Here is a 23,573-nt window from a genome sequence, read left to right as displayed (position 1 = left end):
CTGGATAAAAGAGGTTAGGATAAACTGATTAAGCTGATATCTCCCCTACGGCCTAGTATATGTCCTTCAGCACCCTCAAGAGTTGAGAGAAATCAAATTTACTTCCAGAGTTATCACATTTCCCCCTCCCTCCCCTTTTTATTTTTGGTTATAAACAGCAAGGTATGTGCTGGCTTACTGGGATCACTGCTTTCACCGGGATATCCGGGATTAGTAATGAGCTACTCTGTATGAAACACGATGTTGGAAATAAACACAAGCACTTCTGGAAAAATATGCAACTCCTGTGATGATAAAAACCCAAGATTTGTTTCTTACTACTTGTATCTCCTACAGATTGAAGCAAGTGTCATTTTATTTTTAGAGGTGTACTGCTCTACTGCAGCTCTTTTGAAGTAGCGTTGACGGTTTTCTTCAGCAATTCATAGTTGAATACGGACACCTTTATGTTTAAGAATGTGATATTCTGTCTTTGCATCTTATAATAATTTTTAAATTCATTAGAGTTGTTTAGTTTCGTAGTATGTGCCTTTGTAATCCGGTTCTGTGGGTGGTATCTTTTGAAATAAATTGTCTGAAGAGTTTTAATAAAAGAAAACAGCCTGAAAGTAATTGATTTGCTGCAGGCTGGAGCAGGCCCAGTTAATCGTAATGGCTGAGCCATCCCACAGCAGTCATTTGAACCTTAATAATCGCAACCCTTCAAGTTCCTAAGTGCTCCACGACTCTATTGATTTTTGGCAAAAATTGAAAATAGGTTTCAGGAGTTAAAAATCAGCAGAACATATCATATTACTCTTTTTCTATGCCAGTTACACGCAGAACTCCTTAACTATCTGGAGCCTGTACATTTCAATCACTCAGCCAGCAACAATAGACTCCTTGAGTTACTAAATTTATGACAAGGCTGCACGATTAAAATCAAATATGAAAAAGAGCAGATTGTGGAACTTTTTCTCTTGGAAAGCAGGTAGGAAAATAGTATGGGCTCTTCAAACATTCAAATGGTGTTCCTTTCATGCTTTCATTTATATTTAGTATATCATTATACACTATATTATATGTAGTTATTACCACAGATAAATGTTTCTTGAAATATTTAACTACTACAGGCAATTCACTTTAGAAAAAGGGCCCGCGTGCTTAGGAGACTGGCTGTTTTATATAACTATATAAGCTGGTAAAATTAAAAATACTATTTTTTCCTTGCTTGTTTTTTGAGATCAATGCCCTTTGCAATTATCTCCCCAAAACAAATGGGGGTAGAAGGACAATTTTCCCTCAACAAGCAAAAAAATGTGGAGCCAAGAGTGCTTGTGGACACACTCTGTCAGTCCCACAGACTGGTTTGTTTTATCCGACTGTACCAGCTTGTACCTTTATACCCTTTTTGTGGTAACAACATTCCTCCTACCACAAAGAAGACAGCAAAGGCCGTCCTGTTTTCATATGGCTGTTACCTTGGTAGCTGAATCTGGACCAAAATTACCTTCCTGTGCTAACGATATGCCAACTACATATTTATTAAACATATTTTTAAAATACTATCTCAGTATGGTATTTGACACATAAGGCTCAAACCTTGTGTTTCACAGGACAGCATTCATAAAAATAATGAGGAGAAGGAGATGAATAAAGAACAGAAGTTGTAAACATTTTAGAAAGAGCCCCATATTTGTTACATCAGAGGAAACAGGTGAAAAGGCCAGGAAAAATAAGCGAAGAGTTGAGTGGAAAGATGAAAACTCAAACATATAGAGACCTTAGGAGCAGAAACATACAGAGAGAAATGAAAAGTGAACAGGGTCGAAGAAAAGCCTGAAGACAGCAATGAAAAGCACCTAGAAGGCAAGGAATACATACAGTCAAGAAAGAACTTCCGGGGGGGGGGGAAATAACAAGGGGACAGAGAGAAGAGAGTGAAATGGATCCGTTTGGAGATGTTGCAGTTAACGAAGAGGTTACACTCTGCTTTATTTAATCAACATTATCAAAAAGTGGTAATTGCATTAATATATCCCTATCGGATGAGTCACTGTCTGACTACTGTTGTGTGCTGGTCAAAAAAAGGGCGCAGGAGGAGGAAAGATAGTTCTGCTGTAGCTGGGATGTGTTTGACAGCTGTGTTGCACATTCACCACCCTTAAAAGAACAGTAATCCCAGCGTTAATTAGTGTAGGGGCCACAGTAATTGCTGCTGCCAGGTGCTGAAGGTGACTTGCTCTAGAAAGCTGTGAAGTCGCGGCCTTGCCTCACCGGGAGCCCTGGGGCCCGGCCAGCAGCCCTGGCTGGCTCGCAGGCCTGTGGCAGAGGCCGCTCGGGTGTTGCCCCACCACTGGCGCACCGTGAGGCAAACCCACGTCTAAACTCCAAAATAAGGAGGAAGAAATGTTTGCTGTGGCCCTGGGACACCTTCTGGCAGTTAAAATTCTGGGAATTTGAAAGGGAGGACACTCCAGAAAGATCGATTTTTTGGGGGTGGGCCTGAAGACGACGCTTTACAAAGCCAAACGGCTTAGGAGCGGGCTGAGAAAGGCCACGGCGAGAAACAACGAGAGGAGGGGAGCAGGCGGGCGGCGGCGGCGCAGGGGCACGGGCAGCCTGGGGCAAAGCCCTGCCGTCCCTCCCGGGGCGGGGGAAGAGGCGAGCGGGAACGGCCCCGCTCCCGCCTCCTCTGAGGGAAGGCGGGCGGGCAGCACGTGCAACCCGGTGGCGGCGGGGGGGGGGGGGTGGAGGGAGGCAGCAACGGCCCCCCCGCCGCCGCCGGGGCGGTGCGTGCGTGAGGGGCGGTGCGGCAGGAGCCGTTACCCGCCCCGGCGGGGAGCCCCGCCCCCGCCCCCACGTGGCCAGCCGGGCGGAGCAGGCGGCGGCGGCGGCGGAGTAGTGGCCGGGCGCCCCTTTCCCCTCCTCGCCCGGTTCCTACGAGCTCGCTGTCTCTGCCTCCGCTCCCCCCGCCCCGAGGCCTCCGGGCCCTTCCCCGGGGGTGGGGGAACCTCCTGGCTGAGGACCGCCCACTCCCCGTCTCGCTTCCCCTCTCCGGCGCGGCATCCCCCCTCCCTTCCCCGGCCCCGGTGGGGACTATGCGGAGATGGTCGTCCCGACCCGAAGCAGGAACAAAGAGTCGCCGCCGCTCAAGCCCGGGCAACAGCAGCACCAGTCGCCCGGCGCCAGCCCCGGGAGCGGCCGCGGGCGCCCGCCGCACTCCCCCGGCAGGCAGGTCCCCGCCGGCGGGGCCCGCGCCATGCGGAAGGGAGGCGGCGGCGGCCGGCGGGGAGCCCGGAGCGACCCCCAGAGACCCTGCAGGGAGGGGCCCGCGGCTGAGGGGGAGCGGGACGTGCTGGGCCGCGGGCCCCTGAGGCTCCTGCGCGTCTGCAGAGACCGACTGCGAGGTGAGGTGGGGGGTGGTGAGGGGAGGGAGCTAGCCCTCCGGAGCTCCCCCAAATCCTGCCCGCTTCCTCTGCCCCTGCTCGGCTGGGGAAGTGGGTGGGGGGAGCAGCCCTTCCGCCCGGGGGAAGCGGGATGGGGCTCGGTCTCTCCTCCCTCCCCTCTTTCCGGCTGTCGGTAGACTTCCCCGGCAGGGCGGGAAAAGCTCCCTTCGCTTTTCCCTCCCTCCCGGGGAAGGGGAGCGCCGGGACGTCCGTACCTTCCTCGGGAAGGCGATCCCGGGCGGGGAGCGGAGGGGAGGCGGCGGGCACCCCCGTGGCCCGGCGGCGTCCCCCGGAGGGAGGCGGGAGGGCTGTGTGTGGCACTGCCGGGGCACGGCAGGCGGCCGGTGGCTCTCCCGCTCTCCCCGTGCTCGTTCTCCAGCCTGTCACGACGGGAGGAGGTTAAAAGAGAAAGAAAAAAAAAATAAAATGACAAGACCCACACTGATATCGTGGGCGAGGGGAAGGGAAAGGGCTTTTTGCCACTTTAGCGTCCTTCGGGGGAGAAATGGGAAAACATGGTGTTTCTGTAACTAACTCTTGTTGAAACAGTCTATAGTCGCGTTGACGAGCTCAGCTTATAAGTGTCGGCATGACCAGTTTGTTTCTTGATAACGCTTTGCTGAACGCACGGAGGGTTGCTTATTCTTTAAAAGGATGACTCTCTTGTTTGAGCAGATTTTTCAGTGACATAAATCTGTAGATATCCTCTTCTGACAAGTTATTTTGTAAAAGTTATTTCAGGAATTAAAAGCCTTGTGATGTGTATAGTCACCTTAATGGTCTATCTGCGATGTTTAAAGCTTTTATGTGTAGTTGCTAACTTGCTGCATGAAACTTCTTTCAGCGTTTTTGAAGTCTAGTCGAGATTTATATGGAAAACTAGTGCTGCAGCATTCAAACAGATTACCTTTTACAATAGCTGTTTTTAATTGATGCTTAAGGTATTTGTTTTCTTTTGACAGTATTTGTTGATGACAGAAAGGCCTTCATCGTAAAAGCTGATAGCAAGATATGGCTCACTTTCCTTATGGGTAAGTAGAAGGAATATGTCACGGGAAAACACTGTTCTTTTTACCTTTCTTTCTCTGGAATTGTAAACTGTATCAAAATATATTTGGAATTATAACTCAGAAAAACAAAAAGGCATAGTTAGTGTTGAAAAGGGAGAGTAAGTAACTTCCTACCTCGTAACTTTTGCAAAGCTGTTATTGTAGCAGCTGGTGTGGTATCAGAACATTTGTAGGAAAATAATTGTGCAGATATTTATGGATCTCTCCTATCCAGTCATTAATTTCTAGGGTAGGGGGGAAAGAAGCAACTCTTATTAAGTCATGTAATCAAAACAACTTGTGTTGTAAGGATTACGTGTGCAAGAACATACAACTGTAGGGGGATGTAAATTGGGCTGTTAATATCTTTGGGAATATTTTGGAGTAAATAATAAAATGGCTAATGGCCAAAGTCTTGGAAAAAGCACCTAAAGTATTTGCAAAATTAAATAAGAAGTGCATTCCTAAGGTTAACAATTGTTAAACAACAGCATATTTGTCAGATGTGCCATTAGATATACTCTTAAAGGTATTATATTAAAAGACTGTCAGGGTATTCCAAAGCCGCTGGTACTATTAATCACATCACCAGTAGTCCTTGTTGCCAAAGGGAGTTTCTTCACTTTGATGAATTACATTGCAAAGTAGTAGCAGGGAAACAACCCTTAGCTTGCAAAGCAATTGATGAATAAACTGTTCCTGAATTGCTTTGCTTACCTCTGTTTATTCAGCGTTTCCTAGACTAGTAGTTACTTAAATGACATAGAAATGTTAAACTGGTGGTCAAAATTGAAGAATGCTTTCATTTGATTGAAATTTGAGAGCAGATTAGGTAGGGAGCTTTATAATTTCTGGAGTTTGAATTTGGCTGTGAAACCCAGATAACGAATTATCAGGGAGCTATTTACATTTTTAATAGGAGTAAACCCTTAATAGCAAAGTATGTAATAGCATACAGTATTTGCAGTAGCAAAAAACGTATGTATTCTAAATATGAAATAGTGGGTTTTGTTCAATTTTAATGACATTTGAATTTTTCTTGTTACTTCAGCTTTAAGGTCCAGATTTTTAAAACAGAGGCTCCCACAGTTGGAGCTAGCTTTGTTTTAGGGTGTGGATTTTTCCTTTTATCTCCAATTGATGTGCAGCAATGAAGTTGTTAAATTTTCAAGGACATTCTTATACAACACTTTGCCCTATTATGTTGTGTTTTGTTTGGTTTTTTTTAAATGACCGTTGATTTGAGGCCTTATTCTTGAAGACATCCTTTCTAGATTGCACAGAATCTCACGATGAAACATCTTGACTAAGCTGCAGAAGTAGTCAATGCTTGCACATTCCTCCTTGTTCCCAGTTCTGCTGTATTCCTACCTAGTCACTTTGGGGATACTTGCAAAGTATTAATCAGTTTCTAGTACGTTTCACATCCTGTTGCATTACATTATCTCAGCATTTGTTGTTCTCTTGAGTTCTGTATATTATGGCTTTATTCTGCAGTATTTAATTTCCAGAATTAGAATGCTTTTTATAAGCCACTCGTACTGATTTTCTTGGAAAAGAACATAGGCAAAAATAGGAAATCTGAAGAATAAACTATCAGACTTTACATAATAGCCTTAGTCTGCAAAAATCCGATCACGTGCTTTGCTTCTGGGGGTTCTCAGGTTGTGTGAGAAAATGGCACCTGCAAGTTCAAGTACGTAGAAGCTGTGTGAGTCTTTGTAGCAATAGGACTCTAGTAGTGCTCTTTTGTCCTCCTTCATTCCCTCCCCAGTAATGACATTAATGGCATCAAAGGAGGGTAATTTAAGAGAGCTGATCTGCATGTTTTCCAGCAGAAACTAGCTTAATGTAAGTCTGAATGCTGTCTGTTGAAAAACGTCGATTTGGACTCATAGTGTAAGTCTATGAATTAAGTGCATTGTCTCTTGAAATGTGAGTAATTACATGAATTGCTGTGTGATTATAAAAGGTCTATTATAAAAGACAATAGAGTGATATTGTGAAGTTTTATAAAAATGTATATACGAAATTCTCCAAAATAGCTATGAATGTATTTACACTTAATGCATTGACTTTAAATAAAGCATTTACTGAAGGTAAGAATCAGATTTGAATATGTTGTTTTCTCTATGAAATAAGTGGTATGTTTGAATCTGAAATGTAATTTCCATATTAATAGATAAATTACTTGCAACAGTAAAACACTGCTTATTTGAAACCCTGTGAATTTGAACAGTATTGGTAGCTTATGTGCATTTGCTTTAACTTTACTGTATGTTCTTACCTAACGTGTAATCTGTCTCAAAGCTGATATGTTTTTTATAGTTGGAGTGTGTGTGTATGTAAATGTATTTCAGCATCTAATTGGGAATCTGAGAAATGTTGCTGAGGAACGAAGTAATTTCTTGTGCAAATGTGAGACACAATAAGTAGTAACTAATAAAGGCATGGACTGCTCTGTTTCTTTTCATACAATTACTGCAAAATGTGTTTGTTTATGGAGTATGGTTTGCTATGTTGCTGATACAGCTAACGTGCTTACCTGGAATTCCATATTGTATCCAGATTTGCTTTTCTGAAAAAGGAATTTGCAGCTCTCCATGAGAATTAATGTAAATGTCCTTGGTATAAAAAAAAAAAAACCCACCTCTGTAGCTCTGAGACTTTCCTAAGACATTAATTTCCACTTAATGTGAACTATACTGAGTAATCCTTAGGTATTTTTTTTTTCGTAGAAAGTATATGTAAAAATGTAAAGTTTTAAATGAAAGCTTGTGGTATTAATTTTCTGACTGAAATCCAGGCTTCTCTGTGAGAAAACTACTTCAGTGACTGAAGTGGAGCTGAAAAACTCCACTTTTTCTTAAGGAAGTTTCAGTGTCGTATTGTACAACCTCGACTACTATGTGAAGTATGTAACTTGAGGTAAATGTTAAATTGTACAGGCAGGTAGTTTAGAAATATTTTACCCTTAGGTAATTCTTTTTTTTTTTTCTTTTTTTCTTTTCCCCCTGTCTTACTCAGTTTCACCTCACACATCATTGTATACAAAACTTTACTATTAAAACTGAAGTTCATAAATGTAGTTTGTTGCATCACCCATGGTGACGATGATAACAAGTACTGCCACTAGCAGCATTGTGGTGGCAATGATAACAAGTACTGCCAGCAGCAGCAGTAGTTCCAGGCCCTGTTTTGGAGGACCATGTCATTTGGGAATATGTACTAGGGCATGAAGTGTACATTCAGTCCATTTCTGTTCCACGTACATTTGGTGGTTTTGCAAAGGTGTCTGTCTTTCTCTTGTCCCTGCGGCTTTCCAGAAACAGACTACCGTACACATACAGTCCGAGCACATGCACATTCACTAACTCTCCAACTGTGTTCTGCATCAGTGGGCAGGCATTTAATGTATGTCTTACCAATGTGCCAGCAACTTGACCCATTTTGGGTTGTCACGGAGGCGAGGGCTGTGCCCGTGGGGTGTGGGAGGTGTGTGCGGATCAGCACCCTGGAGAGGGACACGGTGCTTAGCACCTTCCTGGCTCCAGCTGGGTGTGAGCAGGGAAGGGGCTCGTCCTCTCCACTTTCTCTCTGTTCTGTATAGCCTGTGTGAATAAGAGGACTCTACATTAACCATGGCAGAGAGCTGCTGTGTGCCTAGAGGGCAACCAAGACACCTTCAGTCTAGAAAGAGCACCATGGTCCCTCTAAATGCCTACCCTTTATGCCTCACTCGTGCTGGCTTTGCTTCCATGGTGAGCTCTGGGTATGTTTTGAATGCTGCCCAAGTAAAATGGAGTGGCTTCTGTGCCCTGTGGATCTTGTCATGCTCAAAAAGTTGGATACCTAGACTGTTTACCCACTGCTTTATCATCATTTGTCTTCTCCCTTTGTCCCTCAGATTATCTCCCTTGTTCTGTACCTATGCAACAACAGTGCAGATAGATAGTCTCTGAATGGACAAATGGAACGTTATTACATGCAGAGTCTACCTTTTTTAGCAATTACAGGCTCAATGAGATTTGTGTTAGTTGTCATGGTCTGTTTGGATCTCTTAAATTTACAGGACTCTGTACTCTGTAAATTAAACTTTATTTTATGAGCTGAATAAGAAAGAAAACAAACAAACATGATAAACAAGGGCTCAGTCTACTTTGTACAGAGTAGTCTAACATGGGAATTCACTAATTCATCAATTAAGGCATGAGGTTTCTAACTCACAAGTTCTCTAATTAACAAACTCATAACTTGTAACTCCTAACTTGTGCACCTGTGAGCAAAAGCTGATGGTGAGAGTGCTCATCATTCCTCTTCCATCATGATGCAAGTGTCCCCTGTATCACACCAGGAAGCACAAAAGCCTCAGCAGTCCAGCTGCTGCTGGATCTGCCTGAAAAACTTTTTGGATAAGCTGATGTGTTTTATACCTTCCAGCTTGGAAGTTTGGTCTATACTATTTCCATGAGTTAGCAGATTCTGAAGAAACTGCCAGACAATCCATATGCAAGGATTATTTCTGCAGGTGATAATGGCTGCATGATGACCTTTAGCTCTTTCTGGCCACCGGGTCCTGCCTATGTGTTGCCCTTGCTTTGACCTAACAGTGCTGCTCCTAGCATGTATCAGGCCTTTGCATGAGCTGTGTGGTAGCCGAAATCTGAGCAGGAGTTGAGAGAACAGTCACAGTACGTATTTTAAAGATGTTAAAAATATTTATGTTTATTAAAAAAATGCTTATAACTAATTTTTCTTACTGGTAGCTGAAATGGGTGCATTAGATTTTGATGGATTGACTTGAGTGATGCAGGATATAGGTGGGAACATTGCTTATTGCTGAATACCATCAGCATAATTTCAGATTTTCAAAGAGCTGGCTATGAAAGTTAATTCAGATGTTCCTATTCTTCTGTTCCTCTGGAGGCTGAGTACCTTCTGTGTATCTCTGAAGTCGTACTGTAATTAGTTTAATGAACATGATTTCATGTTCAATTATTTAAATATTTGAGTAACTTGACACCTTTTGTTTCCTTTACAGCTGCTTTTGCAGGAGTCCTACATTGGTAAGGTTAAATTTATTGCTTGAGTAATATGGTATTTTAAAATAATAAAAATATCATTTGGACTTATATTTAGACAAGCTATTGGGATAATTTATATTTAGATCTTACCTCTCAAACACAAATTGTTGTTCTCTAAGATGAATAATTCTGTTCTTGGAAAGCTATTGTGAAAGATCTCTTAAACTTCTTAATCAAGGAGCGAAGCCTGCTATCCAGGCGGAAAATCGTTGCTTAGATATACAAATTCAGGTATTTTTCCACTTTTGAAAGTCCAGGTAAATCCTTTCAACTTTCTCCTGTGTTCTGCTTATTTAGATTCCACTTTAATTTCTTAGTCTTACATCATGTTTTCTCTAACCTCTTCAGAGAACTCTGGCCAGTGTTTTCTTTGTGTACAGAAGAATGGCCTTTCAGCTACATTTTGTCACCGTAATCCTTGTGTTTCAGGTTCCATCCTAATCCTCACCCTTCTTTTCTGTAGTATAGACTTGAAATAGAATGGCTTCTGTAGCAATTTTCACCAGCTGCTTTTGCAGAGGTGAAAAGTAACAGCTTCTGCCACTCTGTTTTTGTTTTCTTGCTCAAAAAGAACTATTGATTTTTAGTAGTTTGTTTCTTGCAAATTCCTATTCAAAAGCAGAGTCATGTGCACTGCTGTGTTTCTTTCTTTTTCCATCCTTTCTGGAGATGAAGTGCATTTTGTAAATTGCAAGTTTTGCCTCCAAAATTATTTGCATTTTTCCTGGCTCCCCGCCCCCCTCTAGTCACACCTTTATTTAAATATACTTTTGATGGTAAGTGCATCTCTATATAATGGCATATAACTGCATTAAAATACGAGTCATGAAAGATTTTTTTTGTGGGAAAAACCCATACACCACTTGTATGTGCACCATTATTTTCACCATGTAATCTGTGCTTCTTTTCCTTTGTCAGATATTTAAATTTTCTTTCCTAATATACAGACTTGATAGTTTTAATAGCATTAAACTTTTGATCCTTAAGTGTCTGCACTTAAGTTAAAATACATTAGAGTATTATAACTAATTCCATAATAGAATTTAATAAATGCTCTATGGTTTCATATTTTTTCCATGTAAAATAATCTGAATAGAGGAGAACGTTGGTATAATATATAAGTAAAATAGGAGTATGTAAGTAAACTTTAGGTCTTCATTGAATGTTTTGCCAGCTGTTCCTTGGTATATATAGCTTAGTACAGGTTCTAAAACTCTTTATTCAGTTTTAATTATTATTTTTTAACAGGTGTCACATAACAACTCTTTTTGAAAATGACCGTCATTTTTCTCACCTGTCAACGCTAGAAAGAGAAATGGCTTTTCGCACGGAAATGGTTAGATTATGTTTCAATAAAAATTCAGTGATTGAAAACCTTCTGTTTGTAATCTTGTGATTGTGGTCTTTCCAAAGTTTCTGAATACCTTCTGGATAAGTAAATATATAGATGTCTTGCAACTAGCATGCATTACACTTTTACATACAAAGCATTTGTGTGTCTTGCAGCTGATCACTGTGATTGTATCTCTTCACAGATCACTTAAAATATGATTTAAAAGTATGATTCTGGAGGACCTAAAATACAAAACTGCAAGTTCCTTGTAGGTTATTTTCAATTATAGTCTTGTTATGCAGCTTTTAAAAAAAAAAAAAAAATGTTTGCATACATATACACCTGTTGGCTGTTTTTATTTTGAGAATTGTGAAGTGCTATGCTCGTGCATAGTTGCCAGCCCAAATGAGAGGTTTCCAGATGAAACAAGGTGGAAGGAAACGCACGTTGCTTGTTTCAGTGGCACTAATAGAAGAGATTTGAAAAACTGGATAGTCATCTTGAATCATTTTGTCCTATTTGTTATACTACACATTTTTTTTTTAAATTAACCTTGTATATGGCAGTTAATGAAGCAGAAGTGACCTCTTTAATTGTAAACAATGATTTTGCTCTCCTGTAGGGTCTTTATTATTCCTACTTCAAGATCATTATTGAGGCACCATCGTTTTGGAATGGAGTATGGGCAATTATGAATGACAGAATAACTGAATATCCTTTAGTGATTAACACCTTACAAAGGTTCAATCTTTATCCAGAGGTGAGCTATGTTTTAAAAATAATACCTTCTGATAAATCTTTGGTTTCTTTAGGTTTGACTACAAATTTCTAAGAAATGTTACTATGGAAAGTGTGGTTGTAAAGATATAGTGACTAATGAACTGTTGCTTATATACTGTATTTTAGTTCTAGATTTAAAATAAGTTACTTCATACATTATGATCAATTCTCAGACTTCAAGTATGTCCAATCAAATGTGAATACTTTCTAGATCTTAGTATTTCGTGCCTTAAAGTTGCAATCCAATTTTATACTTCTTGTCTTTTTTTGTTCTTGTCACTGAAAGCAAGTAAGTTGCTGACATTGTGTACTTCAGGAAACATAACTTACGAAGTGTCAGTAGTATGTGAAATAATGCCTGCAGTGATACAGGTATTGAGAGATTATTTTGGTTTGCATTTTGTGTAGGACAATGAACTAACACATCACAGTTCACTGTGGCCCTAAAATCCATGAACGGTAATAGTTTCCTTACATGTTGCAGAAGAAATTCCTCTGTAGAAGACTGACTGCTGTTGTTTTGTACGTACTTGATGTTAGACTTGTTACCTGCTTAGATTATGTTCCTACTCTGATTTTTTTTTTTGTCACTAAAAAGAACATGTCTTTAAGTACAGAAATGTTTGGTTTTCTCTCTCATGGTTTTGCCAGTGTGTCTCAAATATTTGGCAAAGGGAAACCTCCTTTGGCTAATGTACATTTCTATGACTCCATGTGTCAGCAGCAGCTTATTTTTTGGAGAACCAAGGACTAATAATGTCTGTAATTGTTGGGTAGTAGCATTTATACTCGTTCTCCTGCTCTGTTGGAGCAGAGCTGCTTTCAGGAACTATATGTGTAAGAGTTCTTGGCATGCATGTATTTATATAACATGCATGTAGTGATTTCATTTGCTTCTTAATTCCTTGCTCTGGAAGAACTAAATGCTATAGCTGAGTGCTTTTTATTACCCTCTCCCTGATTTTTTTTTTTTTTCTTTCATTTGGACACTATAAAGTTACTTTCTTTATCTGAGAGGGATTTATTTACTTCAGCTATAGTCTGACTTGCAAAAATCAAAAGTAACTGGTCAAATGAACTAGCTGTTAGAGAATCATCAGTATCACGGTGAAAGATGACTAAGTAAATTGGATGATGAAATCAAAACAAGAGCTATCAGATATAGTGGCTGACATACTGTAAGAACGTTAGGCAGATTACTGTGCAAGATGTGTAGGCTTGTCTGTTCATTCAGAGTTTTCTAGGATCATACTGGCTCAGAGGACTTGGTGATATTAATTCATTCATCTTCTCTGTGCCTGTGTGGGCATGCAAAGCAGACAAATAGTCTCCTCTGCTCCTTTCTGTCATTTATTGCTGGATGTCTAGCCCACCTGCAAATATTGGGTTTTTTTAAAGTGTATTTCTTGAGTACTCTTTTTTTTTACATAACTACATCTATAAACTGTCTATAGGTGCAACTTGACATTTGAAGTATGTTCTCCGTTTTTATCTGATTTTACTTTTGATTATAATGGGGCTGGGTGATGGGAAGATGCTTGTGGATTTATTTGTTGGCAGTGAATTTTTTTTCTTGTGATACTCAGCATCCAGTCATATTTTCTGAAAGTGTTTAATTTCCTTTTGATATTTAGGATCTTTCCAGCTCTTTCAGCCCAATAGTAGCATTAAGGCTGAATTTTAATAAAATGTTTGTTTGTTTAGTGGATTTCAAAATTAATCGTGTCAAAATTAACCTTGAAATCCAGTTACTAAACAGGATGTTAAACCCATTAAGAAAAGCAGAACAATTCACTTTCATGTACAGCCGGTACTAACCATGAAAACTTCAAAAAAAGGGAAAAAAAAAAAGTAAAGTGAGTCCATAGCAATCACTGCATCTTCTGTGTAAAGTATAAATATAGTCAGTAAAAAATATATGTCGAAAGCAACAAGTCAGTCTTCGTACTTGTACACTATTATAATCCTAAATAGTCTTGATTTTCCAGGTGTTTGCTGCATAGTCAGGTTGTTCCAGTGGTTGTGGTGGTGTTTTCATCTGTGACCCGTGATGCAAAATGGCAGAGAGATAGTGTGCTAAATTCTATTGCAGAGAGATAATGTGTTAAGTTTACTCTGTCTCTTAGAACAGTTGATATTTCTGTGTGTGGCAGTGGTGGTGAAAATTTGAGTTGGAGTGATGAGTGATGCAAAGACCCATGTAGTTGGTGTTAGAGTGCTTACTCAAAGGCAACTAGTAAAAGGGATTGACTTTTCTACGTGTTCTTTTACAGCAAAGGACTGGTTCAGCCTCTTGAGATCTCCTGGATCTGAGAGCCAGTCTTTTGTTTTCCAAGTTTTGCATTTACTGCCTCATCTGATATGGCACAGCAGAAATTCCAAAAAGGCCATTGTGCTCTAATTCACCTAGCAATTTTATACTACTGATTTGCTTCCATTTTTATGCCCATGTTAACTGTTACATGTAAAGTAGCTTTTGGCAAAAAATATTTGTGTTTAGCATGAAGCACCTATGTGGTACCTTTTTAGGGAGTATTCATGTGTAGTAACGTGCAGTAGACACAAGCACTTGTGGCATAAAAACATTAAGTTGGTAAATTAATAATTTTTTTTTTGTGCAGCATTGGTTCAGCAAGAATGTTCTACATGCTTAGGGTAATGTCGCCTTCAGGGCTGGTGATGCAAATATACTAGACAGATGTCTCTAAGCTGCCTATGCATTCTATTGGCAGTGTACAAACCACATTCAGGTGTTATGGGGAAAGAATTGGATTTGGTTCCCCAGTCCTGTTGTTGCCTATCAGGAGATGGGGCAAGTGTCTGGTTTATGTATGCACACATACACATACAGGGCACAGATGTTCAGAAAGCCTCCAGGAAATCAGGGTAGTGTACTTTGCAGGACACAATATTGAGGCAGGGAGTCTTGATCTAGAAAGATGTAGTTGTATTTTAAATTTATAAGAATTACATTGTGAGTGTAAAGACCACAGATGAAGTGAGTCATGACAATTGGAGCCTTGGTATTAAAAAATAATGAATTATAGAATCGCAGAACAGTTGGGGTTGGAAGAGATGTCTGAAGATCATCTAATTTCAACACTGTGCTCGAAGCAGGATGAAGTAGAGAGCAGGTTGTTCAGGGCTATCTCCAGTTTCATTTTGAGTATCGCCACATCTGGACAACCTGTTCCAGTGTCTGACTACCCTCAAAGTAAAAGGTTTTTCCTATGTATAAGTGGAATTTCCTGTATTTCAGTTTGGGCTCTTTGGCTCTTGTCTTGTCAATCGAGAAGAGTCTCTCTCAGTCATCTTTACTCTATGTTCTTCTTGTCTTGGGCAGCCCAGAACTGGACTCAGCACTGGAGACAGGGTCTTAGCAGTGCTGAGTAGAGGGGAGGGATCACTTCTCTTGCACTGGTGACGTTCAACCAAGGATACATTTGGTTTTCTTTGCAACGAGGGCTTATCTCTGGCTCAAGTACAACTTGTCCACCGGCACTGACAGGTCCTTTTTTGCAGAACTGCTTTCTAGCTTGTCAGCTCCAGTCTGTACTGGTGCGTGGTGGTGTTCCTCCCTGGTGCAGGACTTTGCATTTACCTTTTGTGAGATTCCTATTCATCCATTTCTCTAGCCTGTTGAGGTCCCTCCGAATGGCAACACAAGAGTCAACCACTCTTTCCAATTCCGTATCACGTGCAGACTTGGTGAGGATGTTCTCTTGTGCCATCGTCTAGTCTTAATAAAAATGCTAACAGAATTGGCACCAAATTAAAAAAAAAACCAAACATACACAGCCGTCCCCTCATCTATCAAGACAGTCATCTCAGAAGGTTATGAAGTTGGGCAGACATGATTTACCCTGTGTAAATCCTTGCTGACCACTTCCAATCCCTTTTTTGTCCTTAATACGTTTGGAAGTGGTTTCCAGGAGGATTTACACCATCACGTTCTCAGGGATCAAGGTGTAATTCCCTGTGTTTCCTTCTTGCCCTTCTTAACGACTGAAGTGACATAACGAGTTTAATTACATGGGGAGAGAAAAGAGGGAATGATCCTTCTTGTATGTGTTTTCTGTGACATAGGGCTGAGACGGCTGCTACTGGAGTGGTGAAACATATTTTCAATCTGGTTATAACTTTCAAAGCAGCTCAACTGAAATGGCCACGTTACTCATTTATGAACTCTATAAAGCCAGTTATATCCTGACAGAATAGCTTAGTAATGTTAACTAGTGACTTTGCTGTGAGATGTTGTCGTTTTTCTATGTGTCAAATACTGATGTTTTCTGTGTCAGGTGTTGAGATTTAATTTGGTTGTCTTTATAAGAATATTGCAACCTTTGCATGGGAAATGGAAATGCTGTCTTACATTGCATCTGGAAGCCCTTTCTAGTGCATGCTTAAATTTAACCCATCAAAGTTTATCTGAGTAAAAACCCTAAAGATTTGGTGCATTAATATTCTTGCCAGATGTAAAAAAAAAAAAAGAATTGGCCTTAATGGATTTAATTCAGCTGTCTTCTGTAATAACTGCTAAACAAAAACAGTTAAATGGGGAACCTTCCAGACAACTTTGAAACGTATAATGTTTTCAGATATTTCAATTTGATGCATGAAATTATTTCTGTTCTAAAGCAGGCATAATTTTAGTCTATTAATGAACACTTAGTCTATGTTTGATGCCTTGAGGAGAATATGGTCAAAAATGCTAAGTAGTTGAGATAAATTCTGAGTTTAAAAAAAATCCTGGATGAGGGCCAGTTGTCATGAGAGGTTACCTTGGGCATTGAGCTAATCTCGAAGTTCCTTTTCAGAAACTTCAAATCCTGTTTTCCACCTAGGTGGTCCTCGCCAGCTGGTACCGCATATACACTGCCTTTATGGATTTCTTTGGTCTACCAACAAAGACATGTTGGACTGTAAACAGAGGAAAAGGGCTTAGTCCTGTTGAAAGCTGCGAGGGTGAGTTGTGTTTTATTCTAGTTTCCTCCTGGAAGCATATAATTGTAGCTTTACATGTTTCAGAAGTAACAAATACTCCTGTGTCTTTATCACTGATGTACTTTCATTTGGCTAAGCCTGTGTTTCTGGCAGGTTACTTTTAAGAACACCAGGGGTGGGAATGTGGGCTTTGCTTATCAGGTAGCTCCTCCTACCTACGTTGAATTCCTGTACTGCACTTCAAAACTTCACAGTTGTAGCCTGAGCCTTCATAATGTTGGACCGTTGGACAAAGAGTAAGATGTCCTAAATGTAATTGGAGGCCACTGCATGTGTATCAGATTTTTGTAGCTTCTGTAGAACCCCCAATACATTCCAAGTTCCTACATTTCAAAACTTTACCCTCTGTGTTTCCTCCTCTAACTACAACTTGAGGAGTGGGGAGGAAGGAGAAAAAGGTAACTACACGGCTCCCTTTTTGGAGAAATCTTCTGTAGTGATTCTGCTGGGAAGAATCCTCTTCCTCTGGTGACCGTCTATTCAGCATAAGAATTTCAATCTTATACATTAATTTTGACACCAAAGCTTGGATGCTGCCACTTTTTGGGTTTGGGTGGGGTTTTTTTTCCACATTTAAAGTATTGGCTTGTCAAGTAAGTATTGTGCAATAAAAATACCTTGCCGAGAAACACTTTTGAGATGTTCTACAATCCGTTAAAGCTGAATGATAGATGGTAGCTTTTGAAGTTGTTTCATTCTATCATTTAAAATGTCTTTGTGTGGTGACAAGTTTAGTATTTTTCCTTTGCACAAAGGCTATAAGAACTTTCTTCAGAGCTGGAATGATTCACTTTCTCTAAATTTGTCAGAAGCAATAAACAGTGAATAAATGTATAACTTTTCCTGGTTTTTTGTAAAAACAAAACCAATAAAAACAGCAACTATTGAGACTACCGTGTTTGGTGAGCATATCATCTTACTGTTAGAGAACTGTCTTGCTGTGTTTTCAGCAGTGGTGAATAATCATTTCTGCATGTGAAACGATGAAGTTTTGCTACCTTCTCTATAATGAATAAGGCTTTTTATGCCGTACTGCTGAAATGATTAGGGCCAGGAGGGTTTAAAGAAATAATGAGAAAGAGAATAACAACAGAAATGTGAATGCAGTAGTGTTTGTGAATGAATAAACTGAAAGATTTGCATGATTGTAAAATCTTTTGTCTTCTAATGAAACGAAGAAAGCAAAGAACATTGTGTGTGATATGTTTAAAGATGGATTTACTCCTGCAAGAGATGGGAAGTGAGAGTATAGGGAGTACAAACCTGTTCTATAAAGCTCTATGAAGCCAAAACATAGTCTGTAGAGAATGTTTTTAGTCATTCTGATGCCTTCTATACATTGCAGGGTTTTCTTTACAGTTAATGCTTCCCTCTTGGCTTGTTCTTTTTTTTTCTTCCCCCCCCCCGAAATATAGTCTTCAGATTGAATCTGCACGATAATCTTGGTGACATTAACTTTTTGTTGTTGTTGTCTCTTTCTGTAGATATATTAAGGTAGTGTGCTGTATGATACTGATTGTATGGTGGTTTATAAGCAATATGATCTTTCTTCTATATTTGACAACTTGCGTTAACTGTTTGTTTGTTAGGGCTGGGAGACCCTGCTTCCTTTTATGTTGCCGTGATTTTTCTTTTGAATGGATTAATGATGTCACTGTTCTTCATATATGGTACATACCTCAGGTAAGGCAGTTGAGACTGAGTTATTTAGTTGGTACTAGCTGTCAGTATGTATATTAAATTCGAAAAAGTGAACAATAAAATATCTTTATGGGATATTTCTTATTTATTTGTACAATAGTAGTGCTTTTTATTACATATACATTGTCACTAAAAAATCACTGGGACAAAGAAGCTCTTTGCTTAAAATAAATAACGATGCTGGAAAAAGTTGTGGAAAATTTCAGCGAAGTGGATCTCTTTGCTGCCACAGGGTTGTGGATAAAACTAAATACTATGCAGGTTTTAAACAGCTTTTGACAGATTTGTGCGCTCAAAATTATCAGTGTAACTCATTTTTAAATGAAGTTTGAATGACAGTATACTTTTAACCAATATTGGAGTTTCACAATGCTTTGTCTCAAGTCATATTGCATTTCTTTCCATTTTAATTTAACTGGGAAGGTATAAAATATTTTTTTAAGATAATGCATTCTTCTTAAGATGTGTATACACTTCCCCTTTTCTATGAATTTCTGTTTTCATGAACTGTCCTTAAATTTCAGGAACTGTAATCTACTTTTATGTGAAACCAGACTCGCATTCAGCAGAAAAACAGAAGTGGAATTATTTTTCTGTTTACCTCTATTTTCATTTGTTAGTTTTGCAAAAATGCAAAAGGCTGTTACATTTTCCTCTGAGAGATGTGATTGTTTTCCCCCCTCATTCCCTGGCTTCACTGTCTTTGATTCTCTTCCTGCTCTCTCTGAAGCATGTTCTGATAGTTCAAATAAAGAATAGTGCAGGGCAGGAGCTGACAGTGGGAGTAAAGCATATACGTTTGTATTCCTTAACATGAGAAATTAATGTCTCGTGTTTTGAGGAAGGAAATAAATGAATATTCATATCGTTAACTTGTCATTTTTCTTTTAAGGGAGGTGTATGAAAACCCACATTTTATATATTAATGTTATTGAAAAATCAGTAAGGTCTTAATTTCTCAGTACTTTCCTGGACTTGGTCTGTGTTGAATATAAATAACTATCAAGTATTGATAGTCAGTTTTTAATAAAAATGATCTGCAAAGCAGGTAGTCAAGATGATTAGAATATAAATGCAGTTCTTTCAAGGTGTAAGCTAATACCTATCTGGAGTTATGAAAAATAATAAGTTGACTAGGAATTTTCCTGCAGGTAGGATTTTGATCTTGTTTATTTATTATGAAGAATATTCATAGTTGGATACCAGATCTAGATGACTGCCTAGCCATTATGGCTGTTCCAAGGTTCCTCGTCGTCAAAGCAAGCCAGAATATTTAGTCTTTTCCATAAGGTGTGAAATATGAAAGAACTGAATCTGGAGAAAGGCAATTCTACTACACTGAAGTAAAATTGTCATAAGTCTCCCTCATAAAGCTGATTTGTTTCTGCTGTGCATTTTGAAAGGTAGCCTGAGTTATTTGATGGTGGGAAACCATCCTCTAATATTTTCTTTATCTTTTCATTCCTGAATTTGTTATCAGTAATCATCTCAAGCTTGCATAATTGTTTTTTCAGTCTCCCTATATGTTCATAGAACATGTAATCTTTTTATTTTGGCCTTTGCTTTTAGTTTCTTTGCAACTTTGACTGCTGATGGAAAGTGATAGGATATTGGAAGACCACTTTCTTATCATTATTTCCCAAGCTAGCATGTGTTCTTACATCTGTGCTGGCTGTACTCTATAATAAGCTTGTTCAAAGGGTTAAGCTAGCAGAAAGCTAGTTGCTTTTGTAGAACTAGTTTTTTGTTGTAGGATTAGTTTTTGCTGTTTAGCTCCCTTAACCAATTTCCCCACAAGGTTAGAAGATTTCCAGACGTAGTATATCCCTGCCTCTGTTTATGGTCCCTGGCTATGCAAATGCACTTGGGAATCCTCTTACATGATGCAAGTTAGTCTCAAGCTCTGGAGCATTCTCTGTTAAGGTGACTGAAGCAATACAGTAAGAACTCATGCCATTTTTAGTTTGGGTTTTTTTTTTAATGGACAAAGGAATAGCATTTGGATGATAAGTACTTTATTCAATTGTAAGATTTTTGCTCCCCCACCCCCGCGAGTCTTCCCTGCCTCTCTATTCTTGTAGTCAAGGGACAAAATACTTAAGCTGATTGTCAAATACTGTGTCTTGAGGAACTACCAGTAAATTTCCCATATCTCTTTCTGACAGTACTTTTTCAGTATTTTGTTTCTTTCATCTTAATCAACAATTACAGCATTTCCCCAGATGACTTTAAGCTTCAGCTTATTGTACCCAGGGGGTCAAAAGACTAGTTCTTTCATTGTTCCAGAGCTGACTACCAGACAAAGTTTAACCGTTTGGGTCATTTGTAGTTCTTTAAAAATTACTAATTATTTATTAAATTTAGATTATTCTGTATTAAACATTGGGGAAGTAGGTTCCAACCGAATCTGCCTGAGGGTAGGAAGGCTCTACAAAGAGATCTGGACACCAGATCGATGGGCTGAGGCCAATTGGATGGGGTTCAACAAGGCCAACCACCAGGTCCTGCACTTGGGTCACAACAACCCCATGCAGCGCTACAGGCTTGGGGAGGAGTGGCTGGAGAGCTGCCTGGCAGAAAAGGACCTGGGGGTGCTGGTCAACTGCTGGCTGAATGTGAGCCAGCGGCGTGCCGTGGTGGCCAAGAAGGCCAGAAGCATCTTGGCCTGTGATCAGGAATAGTGTGCCAGCAGGACTAGGGAAGCGATCATTTCCCCCTGTACTTGGCACTGGTGAGGCCCCACCTCGAATGCTGTGTTCAGTTTTGGGCCCCTCACTACAGGAGGGACGTTGAGGTGCTGGAGCGGGTCCAGAGAAGGGCAACAAAGCTGGTGAAGGGTCTAGAGAACAAGTCTTGTGAGAGGTGGCTGAAGGAACTGGGGTTGTTCAGCCTGGAGATAAGGAGGCTGAGGGGAGACTTTATCTCTCTCTGCAACTACCTGAAAGGAGGTTGTAGCGAGGTCGGTCTCAGTCCCTTCTCCCGAGTAACAAGTGAACAGGACAAGAGGAAATGGCCTCAAGTTGCACCAGGGGAGGTTTAGGATAGATGTTAGGAAAAATTTCTTCCCTGAAAGGGTTGTCAAGCATTGGAACAGGCTGCCCAGGGAAGTGGTTGAGTCACCATCCCTGGAGGTATTAAAAAGACATGTAGTCGTGGCACTTAAGGACATGGTTTAGCAGTGGACTTGGCAGTGCTAGGTTAATGGTTGGACTTGATGATTTTAAAGGTCTTGTCAACCAAAACAATTCTATGATTCTGTAAAGGGCATGCACTTCACCAATTGTAGTATAGTATGGAAGTTTCAGTGGAAGGAGTTATCCTTTATCTCTTACACTGGCATAGAAAGGCTTAACTACTGTATTTCCTAGGTGACAGCATTGCACTGATAGAAGATAACCAGTCTAACTCAACACTATCCATAAGTCTCTGTTCACTGCCTTTTCCCTTCTGGAAAAGATACTGACAAGGTGCATTTTCCTATTCTGTGCAATAGATTTACTGATCTTTTTTCATGTGGTAAGAGTGATCCCTTATAGAGGCTGATAGCTCTAAAGCATTTACAATACAATTAAGACCTTTGCATTCTAGACTTTAAGGTTTTTATCACAATGTTAACCTTTAGCATAGACCTTGAATTTTGTTTCTGATTTTGGGTGGTTTTTTGCAAATTTTCAGTTTGCTTTGTTTCTAAGGCTAACATTTTTTAATATTAAGCATGTACTTTTAGTCATTTTGGGTTTCAGTGTTGATGCTTTTATAATTTTGGAATGAAAGGTTGAGTTTTATGTGCAAGAAGGCACAGTTCCTGGAGATTGTCTTAGCACTCAGTTGTTATCTTTAATCCTCAGATGTTATACCCAGAACTCACTGATTCCTTTTGACTTGTACATTAGTGATGGGTGAAGGATCTGAAAGGATCTGAGGTTTGGTTTTTTTTAAGAATCTTAACAGCTGGCTGATAGTTTTGTTTAGTAGCAAAAATGGTATATTCTGTCATTTCTAGTCATAGTGCACCTTGTTTGCACAAAAATGGTCTTTGCTTTATATCACAGGACATGAGTAATTACAAATCTAGTCAAACCAATAGGAACCTTATCTATTTCTATTTTGAGATGGGATAAATCTAAGTAAAATATGTTTGGTTTTAATGTTAACTTAATTATTCAACAGGTGAATTTAATTGGTTTAGAAATGTATAAAAATCCTTAAGGGCTTAAAAAAATTTCTCATGTTAATGTCACAGTATTTCACGTAAGAATTAAATTGTATCTTGCATTGACTATGTCATGAATTCATTTCTAAATATGAACGTGCTTGATTTGATTATACTAACATAGTCTTAGATACAGACCAAAATTCCCTGTTGGGTGATTGAGCATGCAAACACTAAAGTTTTCTGTTCAACATTTTAGGGAAGAAATAACTTCATTTATATTGCCTTTTGTGCTTAAAAGAGGAAAAAAAAAAAAAAAGCTTGGCACTTTTCAAGACTAAGCTTTAGGTACAGCAGACAAAGCAACAGATGTAATGATCTAAACCAAAGTTTGTGAGGAGTAGAATAACCATTTTCCAAGTTATTTACATTAAAATTGGTGTTCTGCCAAAAAGAGCTGATGTATGAAGAGTGGTCTGCTCTGAAATGAACATTAGCTGACTAACTTGTATTTTAATATTTTTATCAATTTTCAAGCATCATTCCCTTGGTGCTTGAAAGCATTACCACCCCTCATCAATAAACTTAGCTGTACATAGGTGCTGTTTCACGTTTTTTAAGCAGCATTGACCATATGAGATTGTGGTACCTATTTTTCCTGTTCTTTTCACAGTGGGAGCCGTCTAGGAGGCCTTGTTACCGTGATGTGTTTCTTTTTCAACCATGGAGAGGTAAGTTTCCCTCCTTAACCTCCCCCCTGGCTTTTTTTTAAAAAAAGTTTAAACTAATTCTCATTTCATTAAATATAGTGATGTTGATTATCTGTTAGCAGATGAGTTTAAAGAGAATAAGACATTATTCAAAGCTATAGGCTATGACGCAAAAATATATAGCACAGTCCAGTGTGTCACCTTAGGTGTTAAAAAAAGAATAATTCAGAAGGGAAATATATTGTATAGTGGTCCTGAGATTGAAACCTTAGTAGCACAATGACTTCAAGTTTCAAAACATCAAAATATTCTATTTTTGTGACCAGTTTTC

At 39.6% G+C, this 23,573-nt stretch overlaps 1 protein-coding gene across 1 annotated transcript in view; it reads left to right on the top strand.

Moving 5' to 3' along the window:
* The first annotated feature begins 2,847 nt into the window (after positions 1–2,847).
* The window catches only part of DPY19L1 (dpy-19 like C-mannosyltransferase 1), a 47,139-nt gene continuing 26,413 nt past the window's right edge, over positions 2,848–23,573 (top strand). The window contains exons 1-8 of the mRNA XM_054191720.1: positions 2,848–3,389; positions 4,391–4,459; positions 9,519–9,543; positions 10,810–10,897; positions 11,517–11,654; positions 16,519–16,639; positions 18,268–18,361; positions 23,206–23,263. Coding sequence (XP_054047695.1) covers positions 3,089–3,389; positions 4,391–4,459; positions 9,519–9,543; positions 10,810–10,897; positions 11,517–11,654; positions 16,519–16,639; positions 18,268–18,361; positions 23,206–23,263 — 894 coding nt within the window. The 5' untranslated portion in view covers positions 2,848–3,088. The remainder of the gene's footprint in view (positions 3,390–4,390; positions 4,460–9,518; positions 9,544–10,809; positions 10,898–11,516; positions 11,655–16,518; positions 16,640–18,267; positions 18,362–23,205; positions 23,264–23,573) is intronic.

This window comes from Rissa tridactyla, chromosome 2 (assembly GCF_028500815.1).
Source record: "Rissa tridactyla isolate bRisTri1 chromosome 2, bRisTri1.patW.cur.20221130, whole genome shotgun sequence".
NCBI lineage: Eukaryota > Metazoa > Chordata > Aves > Charadriiformes > Laridae > Rissa > Rissa tridactyla.
This window is presented reverse-complemented; position numbering and strand designations above follow the sequence as displayed.